The following is a 21255-nucleotide window of genomic DNA, read 5'->3' as shown; positions in this document are numbered from 1 at the left end:
TTGACTGTCAATAAACGAAGAAGGAGACAGTCACGGAGTTTCTGGGGACAAACGTGAAAACCAGCAAAATAGCACAACTAAACAATTGTCAAGACAGTGTGAAAAGGGCTAGCAGAGATTTTCATAGAGGTGTCTCAATGAGACCAGTCCAAAGATCTTTCATACAGCTTTGGAGCAGTGATATCCTCGTCCCAGTCGTGTTCACTCCAGAAACATCTACACTGCCTGGCTGTATTTCTCTTGATTCTCATATGTTCATGTCTACCTGTCAACTTTCTCATTATTCATTAAATATGGCGTTGAGCTGGGGCCCAACCACATGGTGCGGGTAGGACTCGTAGCTCATGTCTATGGGGAGCTCGTAGCGGGGCACTGTGCTTTGGAAATGAGACGTGTGTCCATGAGCTCCGGCCAGGCTCACCGAAGGGTAGTGGGCCATGAAGGTGTAGGACTTGTCCAGGTCTGGAGACCCATCCTGCTTCAAGGAGAAGTTCCCACTGATGCTCAAGGGAGGCGTCAGGGGCCCTTCATATGGTGGAGTGGTGCAATCTGGGTGGTGGCTCCCAAAGGAAGGATCCACCAAACTTTTGAAGGTAGGAGGCTTTAGATGTAAGAGGTGGGTTTCCATGTTCCCATAGGGGGGGCTCGGCAGTCCTGGGGATTGGTAGTTGAAGGTATGGCTGGGTATGGCAGAGTCACACACTGGGGACTTCTCTTCGTGCTTCTCAAGGAAGAGGGATTGAGGCCCCAGCTGTAGACAGCCAGCAACTAGGTTACTGGTTGGCTGTGACAAACCTTTGCAAAGCATCTCCACAAAACCCTTCCCTTCTGGGGTCTGCCCAGTCTCCAGCACCTCAGACAGAGCCCATATGTAATTCCTTGCAAGCCTCAGAGTCTCAATCTTGGACAGCTTCTGAGTCTTGGAGTAACAAGGCATCACCCGCCTCAGATTATCCAGAGCATCATTCAGACCATGCATCCGAGTGCGCTCCCTGGCATTGGCCTTGACCCGCCGGGCCCTGAACCGCTCCAGCCGTGCCTTGGTCATTTTCTTTTTCTTTGGTCCTCTTCTCTTAGGCTTTTCTCCATCCTCCTCCTCTTCCTCCTCCTCGATGCTGTCATGTTCTTCGTTCAAGCCAGCCATCATTCCATAGGGGGCTTGTCTGCTGTCTTCTTCCTTCATTTCATCTTGGGAGCTCAGGGCTTCATCCATCCATGACTGGGAGCTGATAAGCTCTGACATCTCTTTGGGTTTGGCATATGTCTTGGTCATCTCTGATGTCTGCAACAAAGAAACAAAGAAAGTGGGTGTTAATAAGGCCCAGACCAGGGACTCACTCATCACTTCATATGCATCAGAAATTGAATGCAAGATCACCTTCCAATAATGTTAAAGTTACAGAACAAATCTATGAATGACAGGCAGTATCTATCTCTGCATCTATCTGTCTGTCTCTCTGCCTATGTGCCTGCAGTCTCTATCTAGGTTTTTATTCCATGCCTATCACTGTGGTATCTGGGCACCATGTGCATAGATTTCAGTGGCGTTGATGCCTGCCAGCTGGGATGAGCTTCTCCCAAGAGCACAAGGCAGAGGAATCTGCTGTACTCCCTAGTTAAGGAGCTGTATTTTGGGAGCAGTAGACCCCAAGTTCTGTCCATCCCCTCCATTCCCCTTCCATACTGCATGGATGGGGTTTACTGGTGAGCACAGTGTTCTTTATTATGCACAGTTGTGTGCCCAGCCCCTGGATTCAATCCCCTCTTACTACTGGATGTTAAGGGTTCATTTTGCCTAGGAGGGGGAGCATGGACATACCAGATGGTTGTGGAACCACTGTCCCTGCTGGATAGAATTAGAACTCAGTGAGAGTTTGTTTGTCACCTCTGGAGTACTGGAGGAGAAAAGCCCTAAAGCTGATGTTGTGGAGATCTGCTATTCAGGGTCTCATGGGTTCCAGTGACTGAGTTTTATGGATTTGTTTTACTCCTTTAAATTTCACTGTGAGTGTTTCAAGTCTGAATTCAGTCTGGCTCTATGAGGCTCATGACCTGCCCGGCAGTGCTGGGGCTCCATTCTGCACAGCGTGGAATAGGGATGGATTTGTCTGATTGCTTCATGGCTGGTTGAAAAATAAAAATAAAGGGAAGATCCTACACTGGAGATATGCAGGAGGGGGGAGAGGGATCAGATCTCCACAGAGCAATTTGGGTTGAACCAGGCAGACCTCATCCTGAAAGTCCCCAGGATACACACAGGAATGCTAGCTCAGCCCCTCTGGACAGGGAGTAGCATATTCCCTGCTCCACCATCTTCCCAATCCACCAGTAAATGTCCTGTGGCAGATCAGCTGGAGCATGGGGCCCTCAAACTTTTTAATGCAGCTGACTCGGGGGGATAGGGGTCCTGGCTAGCTGGGACAGGGCTCCCATCATAGCAAAGGTCGAGAATTACTGAGCTAAGGAAAGGCTAAGGTTTACTCTTGTAAAGTGTGTGCACGTGTGTGTGGATGTGTGTGTGTGCCATTTAGTGTGTGTGTGAGCGTACGTGCATTCTTTCTGCCTGGTTGTGGAATTGTGTTGCTGTTTGGAACATGGGCACCTCTGCGTTAGCTTGGCTTAGCATCTCTGTGTTCAGGACTCTCGTGGCCTCTTTTTCAGAGGTGCTGAGCTCTTGCGGCTCCCACTGACGGTGGATGGGACTGTCAGTCTCCAGAGCTCTGGAAGTTAGGCCCTGGCTGCACATATGGATAGGGCAGCCCCATGCAGGAATAAGGTCTTATCCAGGTCCTGGAGTTTGAGCTCCACCTCAACACACAGTAAAGCAGGTTCAAATGTTGAAAAAGTAATAGCAAAACAAAATTAAGTACATCAGAAGCAGGAAGCCTGCTAAACAACTAGTGGGGCCACTGGACGATCGAGATGCTAAAGGAGCACTCAAGGATGATAAGGCCATTGCGGAGAAATTAAATGCCATCTTTGCATCGGTCTTCATGGCCAAGGATGTGAGGGAGATTCCCAAACCTGAGCCATTCGTTTTAGGTGACAAAACTGAGGAACTGTCCCAGATTGAGGTGTCAGTATAGGAGGTTTGGGAACAAATTGATAAACTAAACAGCAATAAGTCACCAGAATCAGATGGCATTCACCCACGAGTTCTGAAGGAACTCAAATATGAAATTGCAGAACTACTAACTGTGGTTTGTAACCTATCATTTAAATCAGCTTCTATACCAGATGACTGGAGGATAGCTAATGTTACGCCAATTTTTAAAAAGAGCTCCAGAAGTGATCCCAGCAATTACAGGCCAGTAAGCCTGACTTCAGTACCAGGCAAACTGGTTGAAACTATAGTAAAGAACGGAATTGTCAGACACATAGATGAACATAATTTGTTGGGAAAGAGTCAACATAGTTTTTTTAAAGGGAAATCATGCCTCACCAATCTACTAGAATTCTTTGAGGGAGTCAACAAGCATGCGGACAATGTGGCTCTAGTGGATATAATGTACTTAGATTTTTAGAAAGCCTTTGACAAGGTCCCTCATCAAAGGCTCTTAAGCAAAGTAAACTGTCATGGGATAAAAGGGAAGGTCCTCTCATGGATCTGTATCTGGTTAAAAGGTAGGAAACAAACGGTAGGAATTAATGGTCAGTTTTCAGAATGGAGAGAGGTAAATAGTGGTGTCCCCCAGGGGTCTGTGCTGGGACCAGTACTATTCAACATATTCATAAATGATCTGGAAAAAGGGGTGAACAGTGAGGTGGCAAAATTTACAGATGATACAAAACTACTCAAGATAGTTAAGTCCCAAGCTGACTGCAAAGAGTTACAAAGGGATCTCACAAAACTTGGATGACTAGGCAACAAAATGGCAAATTAAATTCAATGTTGATACATGCAAAATAATGCACATTGGAAAACATAATCCCAACTATACATATAAAATGATGGGTCTATATTAGCTGTTACCACTCAAGAAAGATATCTTGGAGTCATTGTGGATAGTTCTCTGAAAACATCCACTCAATGTGCAGCGGCAGTCAAAAAATCTAACAGAGTGTTGGAAATCATTAAGAAAGGGATAGAAAATAAGACATAAAATATCATACTGCCTCTATATAAATCAATGGTATGCCCACATCTTGAATATTGTGTACAGATGTGGTTGTCCCATCTCAAAAAAGATATATTTGAATTGGAAAAGGTTCAGAAAAGGGCAACAAAAATGATTAGGGGTATGGATCAATAAGATTGGGACTTTTCATATTGGAAAAGAGATGACTAAGGGGGGATATGACAGAGGTCTATAAAATCATGACTGGTGTGGAGAAAGTAAATAAAGAAGTGTTATTTACTCCTCATAACACAAGAACTAGGGGTCACTAAATGAAATTAATAGGCAGCAGGTTTAAAACAAATAAAAGGAAACAACGAGGAGTCTGGTGGCACCTTAAAGACTAACAGATTTATTTGGGCATAAGCTTTCGTGGGTAAAAACCCCACTTCTTCAGATGCATGGAGTGAAAATTACAGATACAGGCATAAATACCGTAAGGTAACTCCCTTCTCTTCATGTGCCAATATATATTTATGCGTGTATCTGTAATTTCCACTCCAAGCATTTGAAGAAGTGGGTTTTTTATCCACGAAAGCTTATGCCCAAATAAATCTGTTAGTTTTTAAGGTGCCACCTGACTCCTCCTTGTTTTTGTGGATACAGACTAACACAGCTACCCCTCTGATAAATAAAAGGAAGTATTTCTTCACGCAATGCACAGTAATCCTGTGGAACTCTTGGCCAGAGGATGTTGTGAATGCCAAGACTATAATAGGGTTCAAAAAAGAACTAGATAAATTCATGGAGGATAGGTCCGTCAAAGTCTATTAGCCAAGATGGGCAGGGATGGTGTCCTTGGCCAGGGCTGGCTTTAGGACCTGCGGGGCCTGATTCGAATACCTTCAGCGGCACTTCGGCGGCGGGGGGTCTGCTCCGGGTCTTCCACGGCACTGAAGGACCCCTCACCGCCGAAGTGCCGCAGAAGACCCGGAGCGGACCCCCTCGCCGCCGAAGTCCCAGAGCGGACCGCTGCCGAGTGAGTAAAAAAAATTAAAAAGGCGTGGGGCCCTCTTAGTGGCGGGCCCCTCTTAAGCGCAGGGCCCAATTCCAAGGAATCGGGGGAATTGGCCTAAAGCCGGCCCTGTCCCTAGCCTTTCTTTGCCAGAAGCTGGGAATGGGCGACAGGGGATGGATCACTTGATGATTACCTGTTCTGTTCATTCCCTCTGGGGCACCTGGCACTGGCCACTGTCAGTAGACAGGATACTGGACTAGATGGACCTTTGGTCTGACCCAATATGGCCGTTCTTATGTTCGTAATGCTAGGCCCAGGGCCTCGCAGTGCGGGTGTTGGCGTGCTGTGCAAGCCCCTTGTCTAGCAGTGCAAAGACCCTGCAAGCCAATTGGGTGCATCATCACTCCAAAGAAAGTGCCATCCAAGCTTCTTTTGCAGGAAGTTTGGCCACAATGGAACAGATGCCGGGAGTCAGCGAGGAGGTCTGTTGCAGAGGATTCCTCCTGAACATGTAGCCGTGGTGGTGCGGGGGAGTTGTCTGTCTGTTACGGTGCATGGTTAGATCAGGGGCTGGTACTTACTCTGGATTCTGTAGATGTGAAACCAATGTTTGCTATCTACAGGCAGTGCCAGAGAGAAGCAATGAAAAGAAAGGGCCATGCTGATAGAAAGGAAGGCCTAGTGGATCATACAATATCAAAGTTGGAAGGGACCTCATGAGGTCATTTAGTCCAACCCCTTGCTTAAAGCAGACCAATCCTCAGGCAGATTTTTGCCCCAGATTCCTAAGTGGCCCCCTCAAGGATTGAGCTCACACCATTGGGTTTAGTAGACCAATGCTGAAGCCACTGAGCTATCCCACATAGGTCTAGAACTCAGCAGAGCTGTGTTCAATTCCTGGCTCTGCCACAGATTTGCTGAGTGACCTCAGGCAAGTCACTTTGTGTGTCTGTGCCTCAGTTCCGCAACCTGGAAAACAGGGACAATAACCCTGCCTTTGTCTGTCTTATCTGGATAGGTTGTAAGCTCCCTGGGGAAGGCCCACCACTCCCCATGGATCTGCACAGTGCCCAGTGCACCGCGGGCTTGACATGGCTGGGGCACTTAAGTGCTACTGCATCATAAGTAAACATGTAAAATCAAATGGCTCTGACGGGTGGGATAGATCTCAGCAAGAACCTATTAGACATGTATTGTGCCTGGATCTCTCACAATGGGTCTCCAACTTGCCATCGGCGCTCTGATAGATGTAACGTCTTGCATGCACTGAGTTGTTTCAGTCCTTACAGGTCATTTAAGGCACCTCTTCTAAAGGGCATAAACCAGGCAGCGCGAAAACCTGATCTCGGTAGGAGACAAGGGCAGAGCTCTCTGTGAGCTGCGCTGGTTTTTATTTTTCTGCATTAGCTCTTGTAACCTGAGCTTGTTTGCCTGGAACTTCATTTACCTCCGCTGCATAATTAATACAGTCACACTGCACAAAACAGCCTGGGTTTCATGTTAATCAGCCCCCCAAATCCTGTCAGCTTGACTGACTCATTTAATAAAGCTTAAAGTGTAAGCAGCTTTATTGAAAGTGTGCCGTCCAAGCAATGGGTCAACTGGCCACCATCCCATCCAATGTGGAAAATCCCACATTTAATATGCATCATGGGGCTTGTGCAGTGGATTAGGGTGTTAATTGCTGCAAACATGGGTCGCATCCCAGAAGGACCAGGTGGGCACTAATTAGCAACAGTAATAGGAAGTAGTCACATGATGTTTTCCCTATGAAATCAATGTGCACAAATATGACAGGAAACATTTTGGGGCCATATCTTTGGATGCAGCCAAACCATGAGGGGATATGTCTTAGAGATTTCATTGCCCTCTTCTGTGGTAGGGAGCAGCCAGGGACTCATCCATTCTCTGGCATAAGGAAAGGCAGGTTCTGGGCTGCTCTAATCTATATTGCAACGGCCCCCTATTGGTTGTTCCACTGTCCTAGGATGGCCAGAAAGCCCAGCAGCCCCGCCACACCTGATCCTGCCACAGCACAGCCCTATGCAAGATGACCACTTGGGGCAGCTCTCCAGCCCCTTTGCATCATGAGCTGAAGAACTGCTGCATTCGCTCTCCAGGCTTCGAGCCTGGAGAAACTGTCAGCCCACCAGCAAGGGCAGAAACTGCATGGGGTTAACTCCAAACCTCCATGCTCTGGTACTGAGTGCAGGGCTAGCACTGAGTGGGGGACTTCGCCATCGTTGTCTACTTTGAAATCGAGAGTGGCTGTTTTTCTAAAAGCTCTGCTCAAGTTCAACCAGGAATATAATAATACATACTCCTATCTCATAGAGCTGGGAGGGACCCTGAAAGGTCATTGAGTCCAGCCCCTGGCTTCACTAGCAGGACCAAGTACTGATTTTGCCCCAGATCTCTAAGTGTCCCCCTCAATGATTGAACTCACAATGCTGGGTTTAGGAAGTCCATGCTCAACCATTGAGTTATCCCCTCTGCCCGTAGCCAGCTGACACTGGAGGAAGAATGTGATCAGTTTCCTGAGCTGGAGTTTGAGCAGGGCAGGACACCCCAGCTGCTGAAAAAAGTGCTCTGTTGTTTTTTTAAAGACTACAAATGGCCAGCGCCTCTGTTCTATCCCCCACCCCAAAGAAGCCACCTCTCAGAGCACGGGGTCCCCTGGAATCAGACTGGGGCTTGGGCTCAGTACTCAGGACGTGATTCTGCCACCCTTGCTTATGTTGAGTCACACGGATGCGAGCAAGCTCAGTGTGACTAACAATGGGAGTCCCGAGCTACTCAGCAGGAGGGCCAGGGATATGGCCCATTAGAGCAAAGGAAATAGACAGCACCAGTCCCAGGGACACCCATGTGGGCTTCGTTGGCCTCACACAGCCAAACTCAGCCAAGTTTATCACTGACCTGCAGGATATCTCAGCACTAGCTGGTACCTAAGGCAGCTCAGATTTGCAGCGGGGGTCATGAAAAAGCCAGAAAACAAACAGGTTTTGTTCATTGGACTTTTTACATTTTTTCCCATTTTTGGTGAAATATTCAAAGTGAATTTTTTTCAAAATGAAATGAAATTTTTGGTTTCGTTTTTAATCATTTTGGTTTGAATTTTCAGGGATTTTTTCCCTTTCTCTCACTTTTTTATATTTCTCCCTTTTATTTTCAATGGAAAAGTGGGAGGCAAAGGGGGTAAAGAGTTCAAAATAAAACATATCTAAAAATCAATATTTTTTCAACAATTTTCATTCTGAACATTTTTCATTCCACATTTTTTTTGCAAAATGAAAAATTTCATTGAAAACTATTTTATTTTTATTTTTTTTTTGCAAAAAACTAATTTTCCATGAAAGCTCATATTTCGACTAAAAGCTTTTTCTCAAAATAACGTTGAGCTACTCAACCGTTCAGGCGGTGCTGCAGAGGGGAGACAAACCCATGGGCAGGGCCTGCAGCAGGAACATCACAACCCAGGAAGCCACAGTGAGGCTCAGGGATAAAGAAGGGGGATCCCCTGGTCCTGGTATTAGCCTGGGACAAATGGGTTTTTCATAGATTACAAAGCCAGAAGGGACCATTGTGATTGTCTAGTCTGACCTCCTCTATTGCATAGAACCTGGGGGCACTGGGCATAGATTTGTAAATTCATAGATTCCAAGGCCAGAAGGGCCTGACCTATCATAGAATATCAGGGTTGGAAGGGACCTCAGAGGGTCATCTAGTCCAGCTCCCTGCTCAAAGCAGGACCAATCCCCAACTGAATCCCCAAATGGCTCCCTCAAGGAGTGAGCTCACAACCCCAGATTTAGCAGGCCAATGCTCAAACCACTGAGCTATCCCTCCCTATGTGTAAAGCATAGGCCAGAGACCTGGCCCCAATAACTCCTTGAGCCAGGAGTGAAAGTGGGTTGGTATGGCATACCAGTAAGAAGCCGGTACCAGCCCATACACAGCCGACCTTTGCTGCGGCAATGCTTTAACGTCGCTGCCCCTTTTGCTCCCCCATCGGCGGCCCTGCCGGTAGGGTCCCTATCGGCAGGGCCACTGATGCAGGGTGGAGGTGGGGCAAAAGGGGCAGCTGCCGCGGTGCCCCGGGGCCTTTTAAATCGCCACCGGAGCCCCGGGTGGCGTGGGCCAGGCAGCACAAATGGGCTGGCTGGGGAAGGCAGACCCCCCCCAGCCCCGCCCTCCCACCGAGGCCCCACCCCTTCTGCCCAAGGTCCCACCCCTTCCGGGGGCCCGCTCCAGGACCCCGTACTGGTAAGAATTTTATATTACTTTCACCCCTGCCGAGAGCAGAGCTTTTAGACACATATCCAATCTTGATGTTAAAATTGTCATTGATGAAGAGTCCGCCACAACCCTCGGAAAATTGTTCCAATGGTTAATTATGTGCCCTGTTAAAAATTCACACCTTCTTTCCAGTCTGGATTTGTCTAGTTTTAACTTCCAGCCATTGGATCACGTTAGACCTTTCATTGCTAGACCTAAGAACCAATTATTAAATCTTTGTTCCCCATGTAGGGGATTTACAGGTACTTGTAGACTGTTATCAAGTCTACAACCTTCTCTTTCTTAAGATAAATAGATTGAGATCCTTGAGTCTCTCACTCTAGGGCAGGTTTTCTGACTCTTTGTCCATTCTCATGGCTCTTCTCTGACCCCTCTCCAATATATTAACATCCTTTTTGAATTATGTATATCAGAACTGGACACAGTATTCCAGCAGTGGTCACATCAGTGCTAAGTACTGAGGTAAAATAACCTCCTACTTGAAATTCCCCTGTTCATGCATCCAAGAATTGCATTAGCCCTTTTGGCCACAGCATTGCACTGGGAGCTCATGTTCAGCTGATTGCCCATCTTCAGTCAATGCTTAATCAAAAAATTAGAAGTCCAAGTCTATTACATCAACACTATTTCCTTTATCACCCAAACTTGTAATCTCATGAAAAAAACGCTACCAATTTAGTTTGATAGAATCTATTTTCTATAAACCCATGTTGATTGGCATTAATTATATTACCCTCCTTTAATTCTTTATTAACTGAGTCCTGTATCAGCTGCTCTTTTATCTTGCCTCGGCTCAATATCAGATTAATAGACCTACAATTACCCAGGTCATCCTGTTTACCCTTTTAAAATATACTTGCCCAACAGTAACTTTCTTCCAGTCTTCTGGAACTTCACTGATGTTCCAAGACTTATTGAAAAACAACATTAACAGTCCAGTGAGATCCTCAGCCAACTCTTTTAAAACTCTTGGATGCACACAAGCTGGACCTGCTGATTTAAAAATGTCTAATTTAGTAGTAGCTGTTTAACATCCTCCTGAAACACTAGTGGAAGGGGAAAATGTTATCATGATCATAAGATGAGACTGCATTGTCTGTTTTTCCCCGAATACAGAACAGAAATATTTATGAAACACTACTGCTTTTTCTGTATTGTTATTGAGAATTTTACCATTTCCATCTAGCAATGTACTAATGCCATTGTCAGGATTCCTTTTGTTCCTATATTCTTAAAAAATTCCTGCTTATTGTGCTGACTCACAGTGGCAGCATCCCCTACCGGATCACCCATAGCACTGAATGCAGCACCTGCTGCGGGTGTCCCTTTTCTACCATGTGGGAGTCATTGGAGATACGGGGCAGTTCTCGATCAAAGGACTGTGTTGAGTCACCCCCCTCCCTCTCCAGCTGCATTAGCAAACATCAGACTGGGCTCTTCCCATGTTTCCATGCTCATGCTTCGCTATGGGGTTTCCTTCCTCCAAAACAGCTGGTACCTGGCACTGCCTGAGAGACGGCTCTGGGCACTTCCTTTATGCTGGCACTTGGCACTAAAAAGCGAGCATATGATGGGTGGGCCAGTGCCTTTGGGGACAGAATATTCAATCCCTCCCCCCCCACACACACAATCTCCAGAACCAGGCAAATTGGGCCTCCCAAATACTTGCAAACGTTGTGGACCCCTGGCAGGTACTGACACTGTGATGGGTATTTCAGAACTGTTGGGGTCTCCAGAGCATGCATATCATTCCCCAATGGCTCCCAGAGCTGTTAGTATTATTGTTTCAATTATGGTGGTAGGCAGCAGAAGCACAGACCAGGGTCGTATTGTGCCATGAAGGCAGTGCACAGACTCAGAGCAAGAGACAGCCCCTGCCCTGAAGGACTCAAGGCTGAACAAACATAGTTTGGGAGAAAAAGGTGAGTCATTATCCCCATTTTATAGATGGAAACTGAGGCCCAGAGCATTGCAATGACTTTTCCAGGGTCATACAGGGAGTCACTGGCAGAGCTGGATTTGAACCCAAGTCTCTAAGCCCCAGCCCTGTGCATTCATCATAGGCCCATCCTTCTTCTACCTGTGAGCCTACTAGTAAAGGAGAAGGAAAGTCAGCATTTGTCAATTCAAGCTTGTCTGAGCTTCTTGGGACATAAAATCTGAGCATTACCCCAGAAGGAATTCCAAATCTAGATGAGATGCTCCCTTGGGTTCATCCCCTAATGGCCCTGAATGGGTTTTCACTGGAAAAATGAGTACATTTCTTTTTAAACTGGAGAGTTAAAGGCATTCCCCTGGTCAGAAAGAGCCTGTTTTGGTGATTGCACTGATTTCCAAGCTAGTCTTTCCAGGGAATTCAGGCTTAGGTACTATATATCTCCCACCCTGTACTGCCTGCAGGTGGTCTGAGGGGCAGGGAGGGAGGTACTGAGGAGGGGAGGGCAGCATAGGCAGCTCCAGGCTGGAAAGGAGACACCCCAAGGTTCCCACCTACTCCTGGGCCCATTCTAACACCTCCAGGTCCCAATCCTGGGTCCCACTCTCACCTCTGCCCCACTCCCCACCGTGCACAAGTTTATGCGGGGGCAGAGGTGTACACAATACTTCCATAGCAAGGGTGCTAGTCCTCTGTCCCCACCACCCTGGGGTCTAGGAACCTCACTGTCTTTACTGTATTGATCCTTGAACCACCTGTGAGGCAGAGCAGATGGGGAGCAAAGGGCCAGAGAGTCTAAGTGATGTGAGAAAGGTCACGGGGGAGCAGTGGCAAGCCAGGGACGGGAGCCTCCAAGCACTAGGGAAGTTCCAGAAAACTGGAAGAAAGCTAACGTTGTGCCAGTTCTAAAAAAGGGTAAATGGGATGGCGCAGGGAATTATAGGCCTGTCAGCCCGACATCAATCCTGGGCAGGATAATGGAGTGGGTGATATGGGACTGGATTAATAATGAACTAAAGGAGGGTGATGTCATTAATGTCAGTCAAAATGAGTTTATGGAAAATAGAGCCTGGAAAACTAACTTGATAGCTTTTTTTGATGAGATTACAAGTTTGGTCGATAAAGGTAACAGTGTTGATGTAAAATATACTTAGAGGCTTCTGTAAGGTGTTTGACGTGGTGCTGCAGACATTTTGATTAAAGAACTAGAACAGTATAAAATGTACATGGCACACATTACATGGATTAAAAGCTGGCTAACTGATAGGTCTCAAAATGTAATTGTCAACGGGAAATCACCATCACATAGGTCTGTTTCCAATGGGGTCCCGCAGGGATTGGCTCTTGGCTCTATGCTATTTAACATCTTTATCAATGACTTGGAAGAAAACATAAAATCGTCACTGATAAAGTTTGCAAATGGCACAAAAATTGGGGGAGTGGTTAACAATGAAGAGGACAGGTCGCTGATTCAGAGCAATCTAGATTGTTTGATAAACTTGGTGCAAGCAAACAATATATGTTTTAGCAGCAAAGAGTCCTGTGGCACCTTATAGACTAACAGACGTATTGGAGCATGAGCTTTCGTGGGTGAATACTCCAATACATCTGTTAGTCTATAAGGTGCCACAGGACTCTTTGCTGCTTTTACAGATCCAGACTAACACAGCTACCCCTTTAATATATGTTTTAATACAGCTAACTATATGTACACAGCTAGGAACAAAGAATGTAGGCCCTGCTTACAGAATGGGGGCAGGGGCTCTATCCTGGGAAGCAGAGACTCTGAAAAAAGATGTGGGAGTTGTGGTGGATAATCAGCTGAACATGAGTTCCCAGTGTAACACTGTGGCCAAAAGAGCTAATGTGATCCTGGGCTGCATAAACAGGGGAATCTCATGTAGGAGCAGAGAGGTTATTTTACGTCTGTATTTGGCCCAGGTACGAGTGCCGCTGGAATCCTGTGCCCACAATTCACGAAGGATGTTGATAAACTGAAGAGGATTCAGAGAAGAGCCATGAGAATGATTAAAGATTAGAAAATCTTTCTTATAGTGATAGACTCAAGGAGCTCAGTCTATTTAGTTTAAGAAAGAGAAGGTCAAGGGGTGACTTGGTCACAGTGAAAAGTACCTACATGAGGAACAAATATTTAATAACGGGCTCTTCAGTCTAGCAGAGAAATGTCTAACATGATCCAATGGCTGGAAGCTGATGCTAGACAAATTCAGACTGAAAATAAGGCATAAATATTTAACAGTGAGAGTAATTAACAAGTGGAACAGCTTAGCGAGGGTTGTGGTGGATTCTCCATCACTGACAATTTTTCAATCCAGATTGGAAGTCTTTCTAAAAGCTCTGCTCTGGGAGTTACTGGGGGCAGGGTTCTGGCCTGTGCTATACATGAGGTCAAGCTCTTCTGGCCTTGGAATCTATGAATCTACAAATCCATGCCCAGTGCCCCAGTGAGTCACTAGGGGGCACTGTGCTGCTGCAAGCACCATCATTAGGGACCAATACAAAGCCATGCTGCCAGCATCCATGGTCACTACATATCACTGGCACTTTTCAGAGGAATAGGCAGCTGGCAGCTTTGGTTTGCACTGGTGCCTGCATGGATTCTGCTCACACACACCTCACTGGTCCATTGCCGAAGAGGTCACAGCAGTGCCATGATCTGGCCCGTGGATTCCTCCAACCCTCCTCCATCTCTTCAACCGGATCAGAACCAAACCCATTTCAGTTTGGGAACAGGCCGTCTCATCTGCCCTCCTCCCCCACTCCTGACCTGTGTGCTGGGGTTTCTGGGCCAAGTGTGGCCTACTAGCCCCTGTTGCAGTTCCAGTGATGGGTGCTGCCCTCACAGGTGGGTTTGCTCCCTTCATTACCCTCTGGGGCCCACCTTGCCAGTTCTGTGTCAGAGACTCAGAAACTGTCCTGTTGGCTCCTGCTGCCCCCTCCCTTTAAGCTGTTACTGGGCTGGGGAGCTGAAGCCTTGAGCTCTCAGGCAGCTCTCCCATCCCCCCCACAGCTGGGGCAGGAGGAACATGGGCATCACAGGGGGCTCCCTGGAGCCAGGCCTGCTCTGTGGTGGGGATCCAGGGCAGGTTTTCAAGAGCCAAGAAGCAGATAAGAGAGCCCCCCGGTTACTGGATCCCTCAGTTCCAGGCCACTGAACTGCCCTGGAGATCCTGGACCCACGTACTAGGCCTCATTCACCTGGTGCTCTAATCTTATTGGGGGAAGGTGTGGGGCACATTGGGGGCTTACTGCAGCCAGTCCCAATGCTGACCCTTTGACGGTCCCCTATCACATTACCAATGCCTACAGGGCCTGGGGAGGGCGCTGCACACCACAGTGGCACACACTGCCTGGGCAGAGTCACCAGACCCCACATGACCAAGACCAGGGTTTCAGGGACAGTGGGGGTCACCTGGAGCCAGGCTGTCAGGCCAAAGCTGCAGTTTGAAAGGTCCACGACCGGAGAGACTTGTAGGGCCTAGCTCCCTCCCCACTCACACCAGGTTTTACACCAATGCGACGCCCCTGGCAGCAGTGCAGTCACACCCAGGTGAGGGAGCTCAGAATTAGTGTCAGACAAGAAGATAAACTGAGCTCCAGGTCCCTCTCCAGCCTTTTTGTGGTTTTATGATCCCAAACCCACATAAAATATCCAGCAAGCACACCTGCAGGGGGACCCTCAAAGCAGCCACAGCTCAATTCTGACCCCATTCCCACAGGTGCCAGGGCCCTGCGGCTCCAAGGCTGGCTGTGCTCAACACCTCTGATAAACCCGACGCCAAGTGCTGGAAATGCAGGCAGAGCACAGATGGGAGTGGAGGGTTCGCACTTCCCCTGCTCTGACTGTTACAGTCTGAGCTGCTGCTGTAACAACATGAGATGTGCAATGTCCAGAAATGACCTGGGTTTTTATCAACAACAGCCATCCCCGGCACGCACACACCCACACAGACACATGGACCTATGCTCAGACACAAATACGCATGTGAACACTAACACATATACCTGTGTGCACACATGCACAGACATGCATGTTCAGACACACACCCCAACACACATGTATAAACACAGATATACACACACACGGCAATAATAAAGGTTTCAGACCCAGCTCCTCACCTGATATCACAGTTTGGCACATACTATGGCAATGGCTTGGCTGTGAGTGTATTTAGTAATGGTCCTTGGGAAACTGAGGCAAAAGGGTCCGAAAAGGACCTGGAAAAAAAGTGCAGGTGGGGTGGAGTGAGGGCCCAGAACCTGGCGTGTGTAAATCAGTCACTCTCTTGATGTCAATGGAACTACACTCACGGACCCCAGCAGCCAGATCCAGCACCATTAAGTCACTGCATTGACTCCAGTGGGAGCAGGATCGGGCCCTCTCAGAGGATCTGGCCCAGAGTCTATAAAAGACTCTCAAATGGTGCATAGACCGTGTGTTGCATGGGGACACATGGCACCCACTGGGCCCAGTTCACCACGGCCCCAGTGGCATGAAACGCTAGCAGACCAGCAGGGTGATGTCCTGGGGTGAGTGACTATACTAGGGGCAGGCAGGCATGAATGTGCTCACGCTGGGAGTGTTGCAATGTGGAGCCTGGCCCAGGCTTTGCTTGGCACCATTCCACAGTCACAGGCTAGCTCCTGAATGAGGCCTGGACATTGCAGCGGGGGAGTCACTAGATGGAGCCGTGGGAGAGAGATTTATTCTTGCCTGAGGGGAAATCTCAGAGCCCCCTGGAAGCAGAGCCCATGCAGGCTAGTCCCGTATGTGCTCTGAGCTCCTGTCCCAACCTAGCCCCCATGCAGATCTCATGGCCGCTCTCAAATGAATTTCATTCAACTTGCCCCTCATTCCCTGAGGCAGGGAAGTGGCAGGAGAAACCCAGCCCTCTAGACAGCATCCTGCCCCGGTATCCTTCCCAGGGCCCAACCCCACCTGCTTTCCGCTCCCACTGCCCCCAGAATGCGAGTTACAGCAGCCTTAGTGCAGCCCTCAGGCCAGCCCCAGAGGATGCCCTGGCAGCAGCTCCTACTGCCCGCATGCCAAGCGCTGTGTGGGAGCTGGTCCAGGTTGGATGTCAGGCTGCTGGCGATCGCTACCCATATGCCAGCAGTTCAGACAAGCCTGGTTGTCCCTCATGCTGTTCCATGTGCCTCCACTGACATCACTCCTGCTCTCACACCTACAAGAAGGCAGGCAGACCCTGATCTCTGCATAACCCCTCCCACTACAGTGCTGCTGCTTGCTGCAGGGAGAGTGGGGCAGAGAGCAGCTGAGCTCCCAGTTCCTCCACCTCACTCTGCCTGGCTTCCTGGCTCCCCCTCCCTCCCACACAGAAAACCTGGCTACTCTGTGGCTTTTAAATCATTATAACTCTGTGTAAAACTGGGCTGAGCATTATCCCTGTCCAACCTCTGCAAGCGGCCCCAAGCCTCTGATCTGGGCTCTGGATACAGACTAGCCCATGGTCTAGCAGCACTCGGAGCCAGCATGGGTGTGGTTGGTTAAAGAGATGGGAGACAGCCACATCTTTGTAACCAGTCAAGGGCGGAGGGAGTTCTGTGCAGCTCCTGGCATGACAGAGTCCCTGATCTCAGGAGCAGGAAGAGGGTGTGCCCAGCACAATGGGACCCTGATTTTGATGTTGGGCCTCTAGGTGCCACCAGTATACAAATAACAGTGAAATCAGAAGAACTCTGTGAACTGCTTGAGAAATGATGGGACCTAGGGAGTCAGCTCCAGCGATCCCAGGGGTCAGCATATTCAGAGACCCTGAGGGTGAAGGCTGGGTTGGTACCTGAGTTGATAAACCAAGAGACCCAAAATTCATGACAAGGAAAAGCAGAATGCCATTGGGCACAGACTCTTAAGGTTCTGTGTTATTAATTCCCATCTGGGAAAATTACATGATGCAAATGTCAGGGGGTAGCCGTGTTAGTCTGTATCTACAAAAACAACAAAGAGTCTGGTGGCACCTTAAAGACTAACAGATTTATTTGGGCATAAGCTTTCGTAAGTAAAAACCTCACGAAGTGAAGTGAGGTTTTTACTTACGAAAGCTTATGCCCAAATAAATCTGTTAGTCTTTAAGGTGCCACCAGACTCTTTGTTGATGATGCAAATGATGTGTATGACCTGCCCAGGCTGAGTCCAGGTCTTTGTCCCCCTCCAAAGACTAGTCAGCCTATGAGATGAAAAGCCTACTGTGGTGGCCAGCTAGAGAAGCTGCTCCTTTAGCTCAAGCAGAGAGAGCTCATGCTTTAGCCCTGAAGGGATGTTTACACGGCAGTTGGGAGTGTGCTTCCCAGCTTGAGTAGACAGACATGCACTAGTGCTCAGAATACCTGTCCAGATGTGGCAGCATGGGCTAGTGGCCCAAGGGGTTGGATGGGCTTGAACTCAGGTGACCCGCCCAGGCTGCTACAACATCCACACTGCCATTTTCAGGTTGCTAGTGCAGGCGGAACTAGTGTGTCTGTCTACCCAGGCTGGGAGGCTCACTTCCAGCATCAGTGGAGACAGACCCAAAGAACCAAGGCCCTAGAAGATGGCTGCTGTAGGAAAGTCTATTGAAGTGCTAGGGCAAGCTGAGAATGCTGCTTTGGTGGGATAATGATCCCTCTCCCCATGAACATGCCCAAATTTCAAACCCTTCTAGTCTCTCCCACGTTGCAGCCCTCCACATGTCACCAGGGCCAGCAGCTCTCTAGGATGAGTAACAGTGCAAATCTCAGGGGATATTCTGGGCCAGCACCACTTAACAGCATGGTGCAGTGGGAACAGGAGCAGGGCCTACAGTAACTTCAACTGCCCCTGAGGGTCAGATATGTCCTTACCCAGGCACCTGAGACTGGCTCAGATCAACGTCCCTGCAGCAGTGCCCCCTGCCCTTAAAAATCTGGGATGAATCAGAGCATGAGCCAGCCCTGGCCTCTCTCTCTTCAGGGAGATCCATGCGCGGAATATTCTCTCTTCCCTTATGGTGGTAGGATTTGTGTTAAACTCCCCCCCCCCCGCCCCCGACACACAGTCTCTCCCTTTCCTCCCCCTAAAGCAGAGATAATTACTCAGTTACTCATGCTTTACTCAGGCCAACTCCATGTGCCTGGGGGGAATTTGTCACAGGGAGCAGGGACCATGCAGTGCACACAGGACTAAGGGTTTGGTTTTGTTCTGTTGTCCCCATCACCCGAGTGCTGAGCTCCCACTGAGAGCTGGGGTAGTTTGGCCCATGACTTGTACTGAAATGTCACTAGAGCAAGGCAGATGACTTGGCCTGAGGCTGGAGTTAGAGCCCCCACCCTGGGCAGGAGAACTTGCAGGATTTCAGGCTCTGCTGGGAAACCAATAGGTGGGCCTTTCCTCTCGCCATAGGGCTAGGGGATGCTGTACTGCAGGAGGAGAGGCAACGACCCCGTGGTATGTTTTGCAAGAGCAGGGGGGTTAACTCTAGTGTCCTGATTAAATCCTAAGCTAGGTAATTACATTCTTCTCACCTAAATCCCTTCTGCAGCTCCAACTGCACATGGCATTCTGCTTTACTTCCTCCCTAAGCCCTTGTATAGTGTTGCTGTGACTTGTTAAGGAGACACTGTGCTCCCCCCAGAGGTGGGTGCATCTCAGTCGCTACTGGCTCGTTAATTACGTGCTTTTGGATGAAAAGTGCACAGAAATTCAAACCAGCCAAGTGACAGCAGGATAGCTGGGCAGTGGGCCGACCCCAAGGCAGCTTCTGCAATTCTTTGCTGATGGATGTGGTCAGGGAAATACATTCCCCAAAATGCTCCTATCAGCCAGTGGACAGAGCTCAGCTGCACGGTGTCTTTGCCAATGATGGTCCAGAGATTCCTCACCCAATTCCTGTGCACTTTCAAGCCCCACAAATGTCACGTTTTGCTATTAACCCTGAACATCCCTTTCTGGCATCTGTGCTGGCTCCTGCCTAGTTCATTTCTGCTGCCACAGCACTGTTTATCCCTCATTTGCTCACTGGGGTAGTTATTTATTACTTAGCAAACTTTTCTCAGAAGTGGGAGGGACTTGGGGAGTTGATGGAGGTCGGGTTGGGTTGGAGTACACTGAGGAGTATTTTTTACTAGGGCAGGTAATGCAGTGCCCTAACAAACTGGGTACTATTGGCAGGTTACCCTGGGCACGGTTGGTGGGAATTCGCTTTTGAAGGGATGTTAATAACTTGGAGCTTTTCAAATTCTAGAATGGTTGGAACATGAGAAAGAAAGAAAGAAAGAATCTCCTGATCTGGGGATTGTAGCACGTTCTGTCCCTTCCCAAACTCTCTTAGCAAAAGCCAATGGCAGGAAAATATTTCTCCTGTGCAGCCCCAACAAAAGGCAGAACTGAGATGTTGGGGAAATACCCTGTTCATTCATCTGCCCGTCTCCGGGTTTGCGTCCTGCGGCGGGTTTGCCCTGCGACACTGCTTTACATACCACAGTGGGAACTTCCATCTGCCGGTGGCTCAGTCAGTCTGAAGTGGAAGTGGAAGAATTTCCAAGCCACAGACTTTCACCCCGTGGCAAGCATTTAAGGGACTGTTGGTAGAAGCAGGAGCCCCGTGCAGTGCACAGCTGGGAACAGCTCTTATCGCTCCATAGGTCCACCGCTCCAGCCTCGTCTGGCTAATCACCGCAACCCCCCTCCCACAAATCACCCTGCTAGCCGCTGACCGGATTCTAATGCTAACGCGCTCCTGTGTCCCAAGGGCTCCGCAGCTGTCGGTGACTAACGGTTTCTCACCATCGGCCTGGCGCGGGGGGAGGATTTGGGAGGAATAATTAATTGGTGGGGTCGCACCGGTGCTTTCTGCTCACAAACAGCTCTAGGCTTCCCGGCGCGGGTCATCGCTTGAGCTTAGCGGCCCCACTTTGGGCCTTGTGCCAGAGCAGTTCGCCGAGAGCATCTGTTATTCAAACAGCCAGGGGTCCGCTTGGACACGCCACTCACCCGGCACATGCCCGCTCCCCGGTGCGGCCAGGGGCAGGGCTCCCAGTCCCAGTCCGGAGTCTGAACTTCAGCTTTCCCGGCAGGGGTCTGCCCATCTCCGCAGAGGGGCAGCCCCCCCGTGCCCAGCTTCCCCAGACGCGTGGGATGTGCTAATAAAGGCGGCTTCTCCGCTCCGGCCATCAAGGGGCAGGTCACCGCCGAGCCCTGGGTGCAGGCAGTGCCGCGTGCCCTTGCCTGGACCCTGACAGCCCGCTACCCGCTCACCCTTTCTGGCTGTGCAGCCCCAGTTCCCGGCTCCTGCGGCCGCCTCAGCCGGGCTGGGTCCCGTCGCTGGCGGCTTTAGAGGGGTGGGACAGACAGCAGCCAGCCCCGTGTAGGTCCCAGCTCGCCGCGGTCGCATCCTTTGCCCCGCTCGGGGCCCTGGTTGTCCCGCCCGCGGGCCGTGCACTGGGCCGGTCGCGCCCGCGGGGAGCCCCGAGGACGCAGCCTTACCTGCCGGCAGCGCAGAGCGAGTCCCCGACGGTGCCGCTGTCAGCGACCGAGCGCCATGCCGCTCCGCCCGGCCCGCGGGTTCAGCACCAGGGCTCTGGCCAGCTCCTCCCTCCCCGCCGGCCTCGGGGCTTCCCCCTTGAGCCTGGCCCAGCCTGCCCCGCCCGGCCCGAGAGGTCCAAGATCACAGCCCGTCAGGCTGGGCTGCTCCTTCTCGGCCACTTTCAGGACCACGCTCCCCTCTGGCAGCTCCTCGGCTCTGCTCAACGCGCCGGGGCCGCGGCAGTTTTGAAAGCTTCCCCGGGTGCAATTTCTGCACCACTGAGCCGGCGGGTAACTCCTCCCCTTTCCGAGGGGCCGGGAGTAACCTGGGGCTGGCTCCTCCTGCTGGGCAGGCCGGTCCCTCCGAGCGTTCCTCGCAGCCCGGCCCGGGCACAGCGCTGCTCCGAGTCGGGGCGTTGTACTC

The 21255-nt window shown here is 49.8% G+C and overlaps 1 protein-coding gene across 1 annotated transcript; it reads right to left on the bottom strand.

Moving 5' to 3' along the window:
- Positions 1-203: 203 nt before the first annotated feature.
- Positions 204-21011, bottom strand: NEUROD4 (neuronal differentiation 4). The gene is made up of 2 exons (XM_054013118.1): positions 20793-21011; positions 204-1282 (listed from the first exon to the last, which is right to left on the bottom strand). The coding sequence occupies exon 2, from the start codon at positions 1271-1273 to the stop codon at positions 281-283; it is 993 nt and encodes a 330-aa protein (XP_053869093.1). The 5' UTR covers positions 1274-1282; positions 20793-21011; the 3' UTR covers positions 204-280.
- Positions 21012-21255: the final 244 nt, after the last annotated feature.

This window comes from Malaclemys terrapin, chromosome 23 (assembly GCF_027887155.1).
Source record: "Malaclemys terrapin pileata isolate rMalTer1 chromosome 23, rMalTer1.hap1, whole genome shotgun sequence".
Taxonomy (NCBI): Eukaryota; Metazoa; Chordata; order Testudines; family Emydidae; genus Malaclemys; species Malaclemys terrapin.
Note: the sequence above shows the minus strand (reverse complement) of the source record. Positions and strands in the feature narration are given on the sequence as shown.

Excerpts from the sequence above, each read along its gene's own strand:
- NEUROD4 (XM_054013118.1), bottom strand. The coding sequence starts at position 1,273 with ATGACCAAGACATATGCCAAACCCAAAGAGATGTCAGAGCTTATCAGC.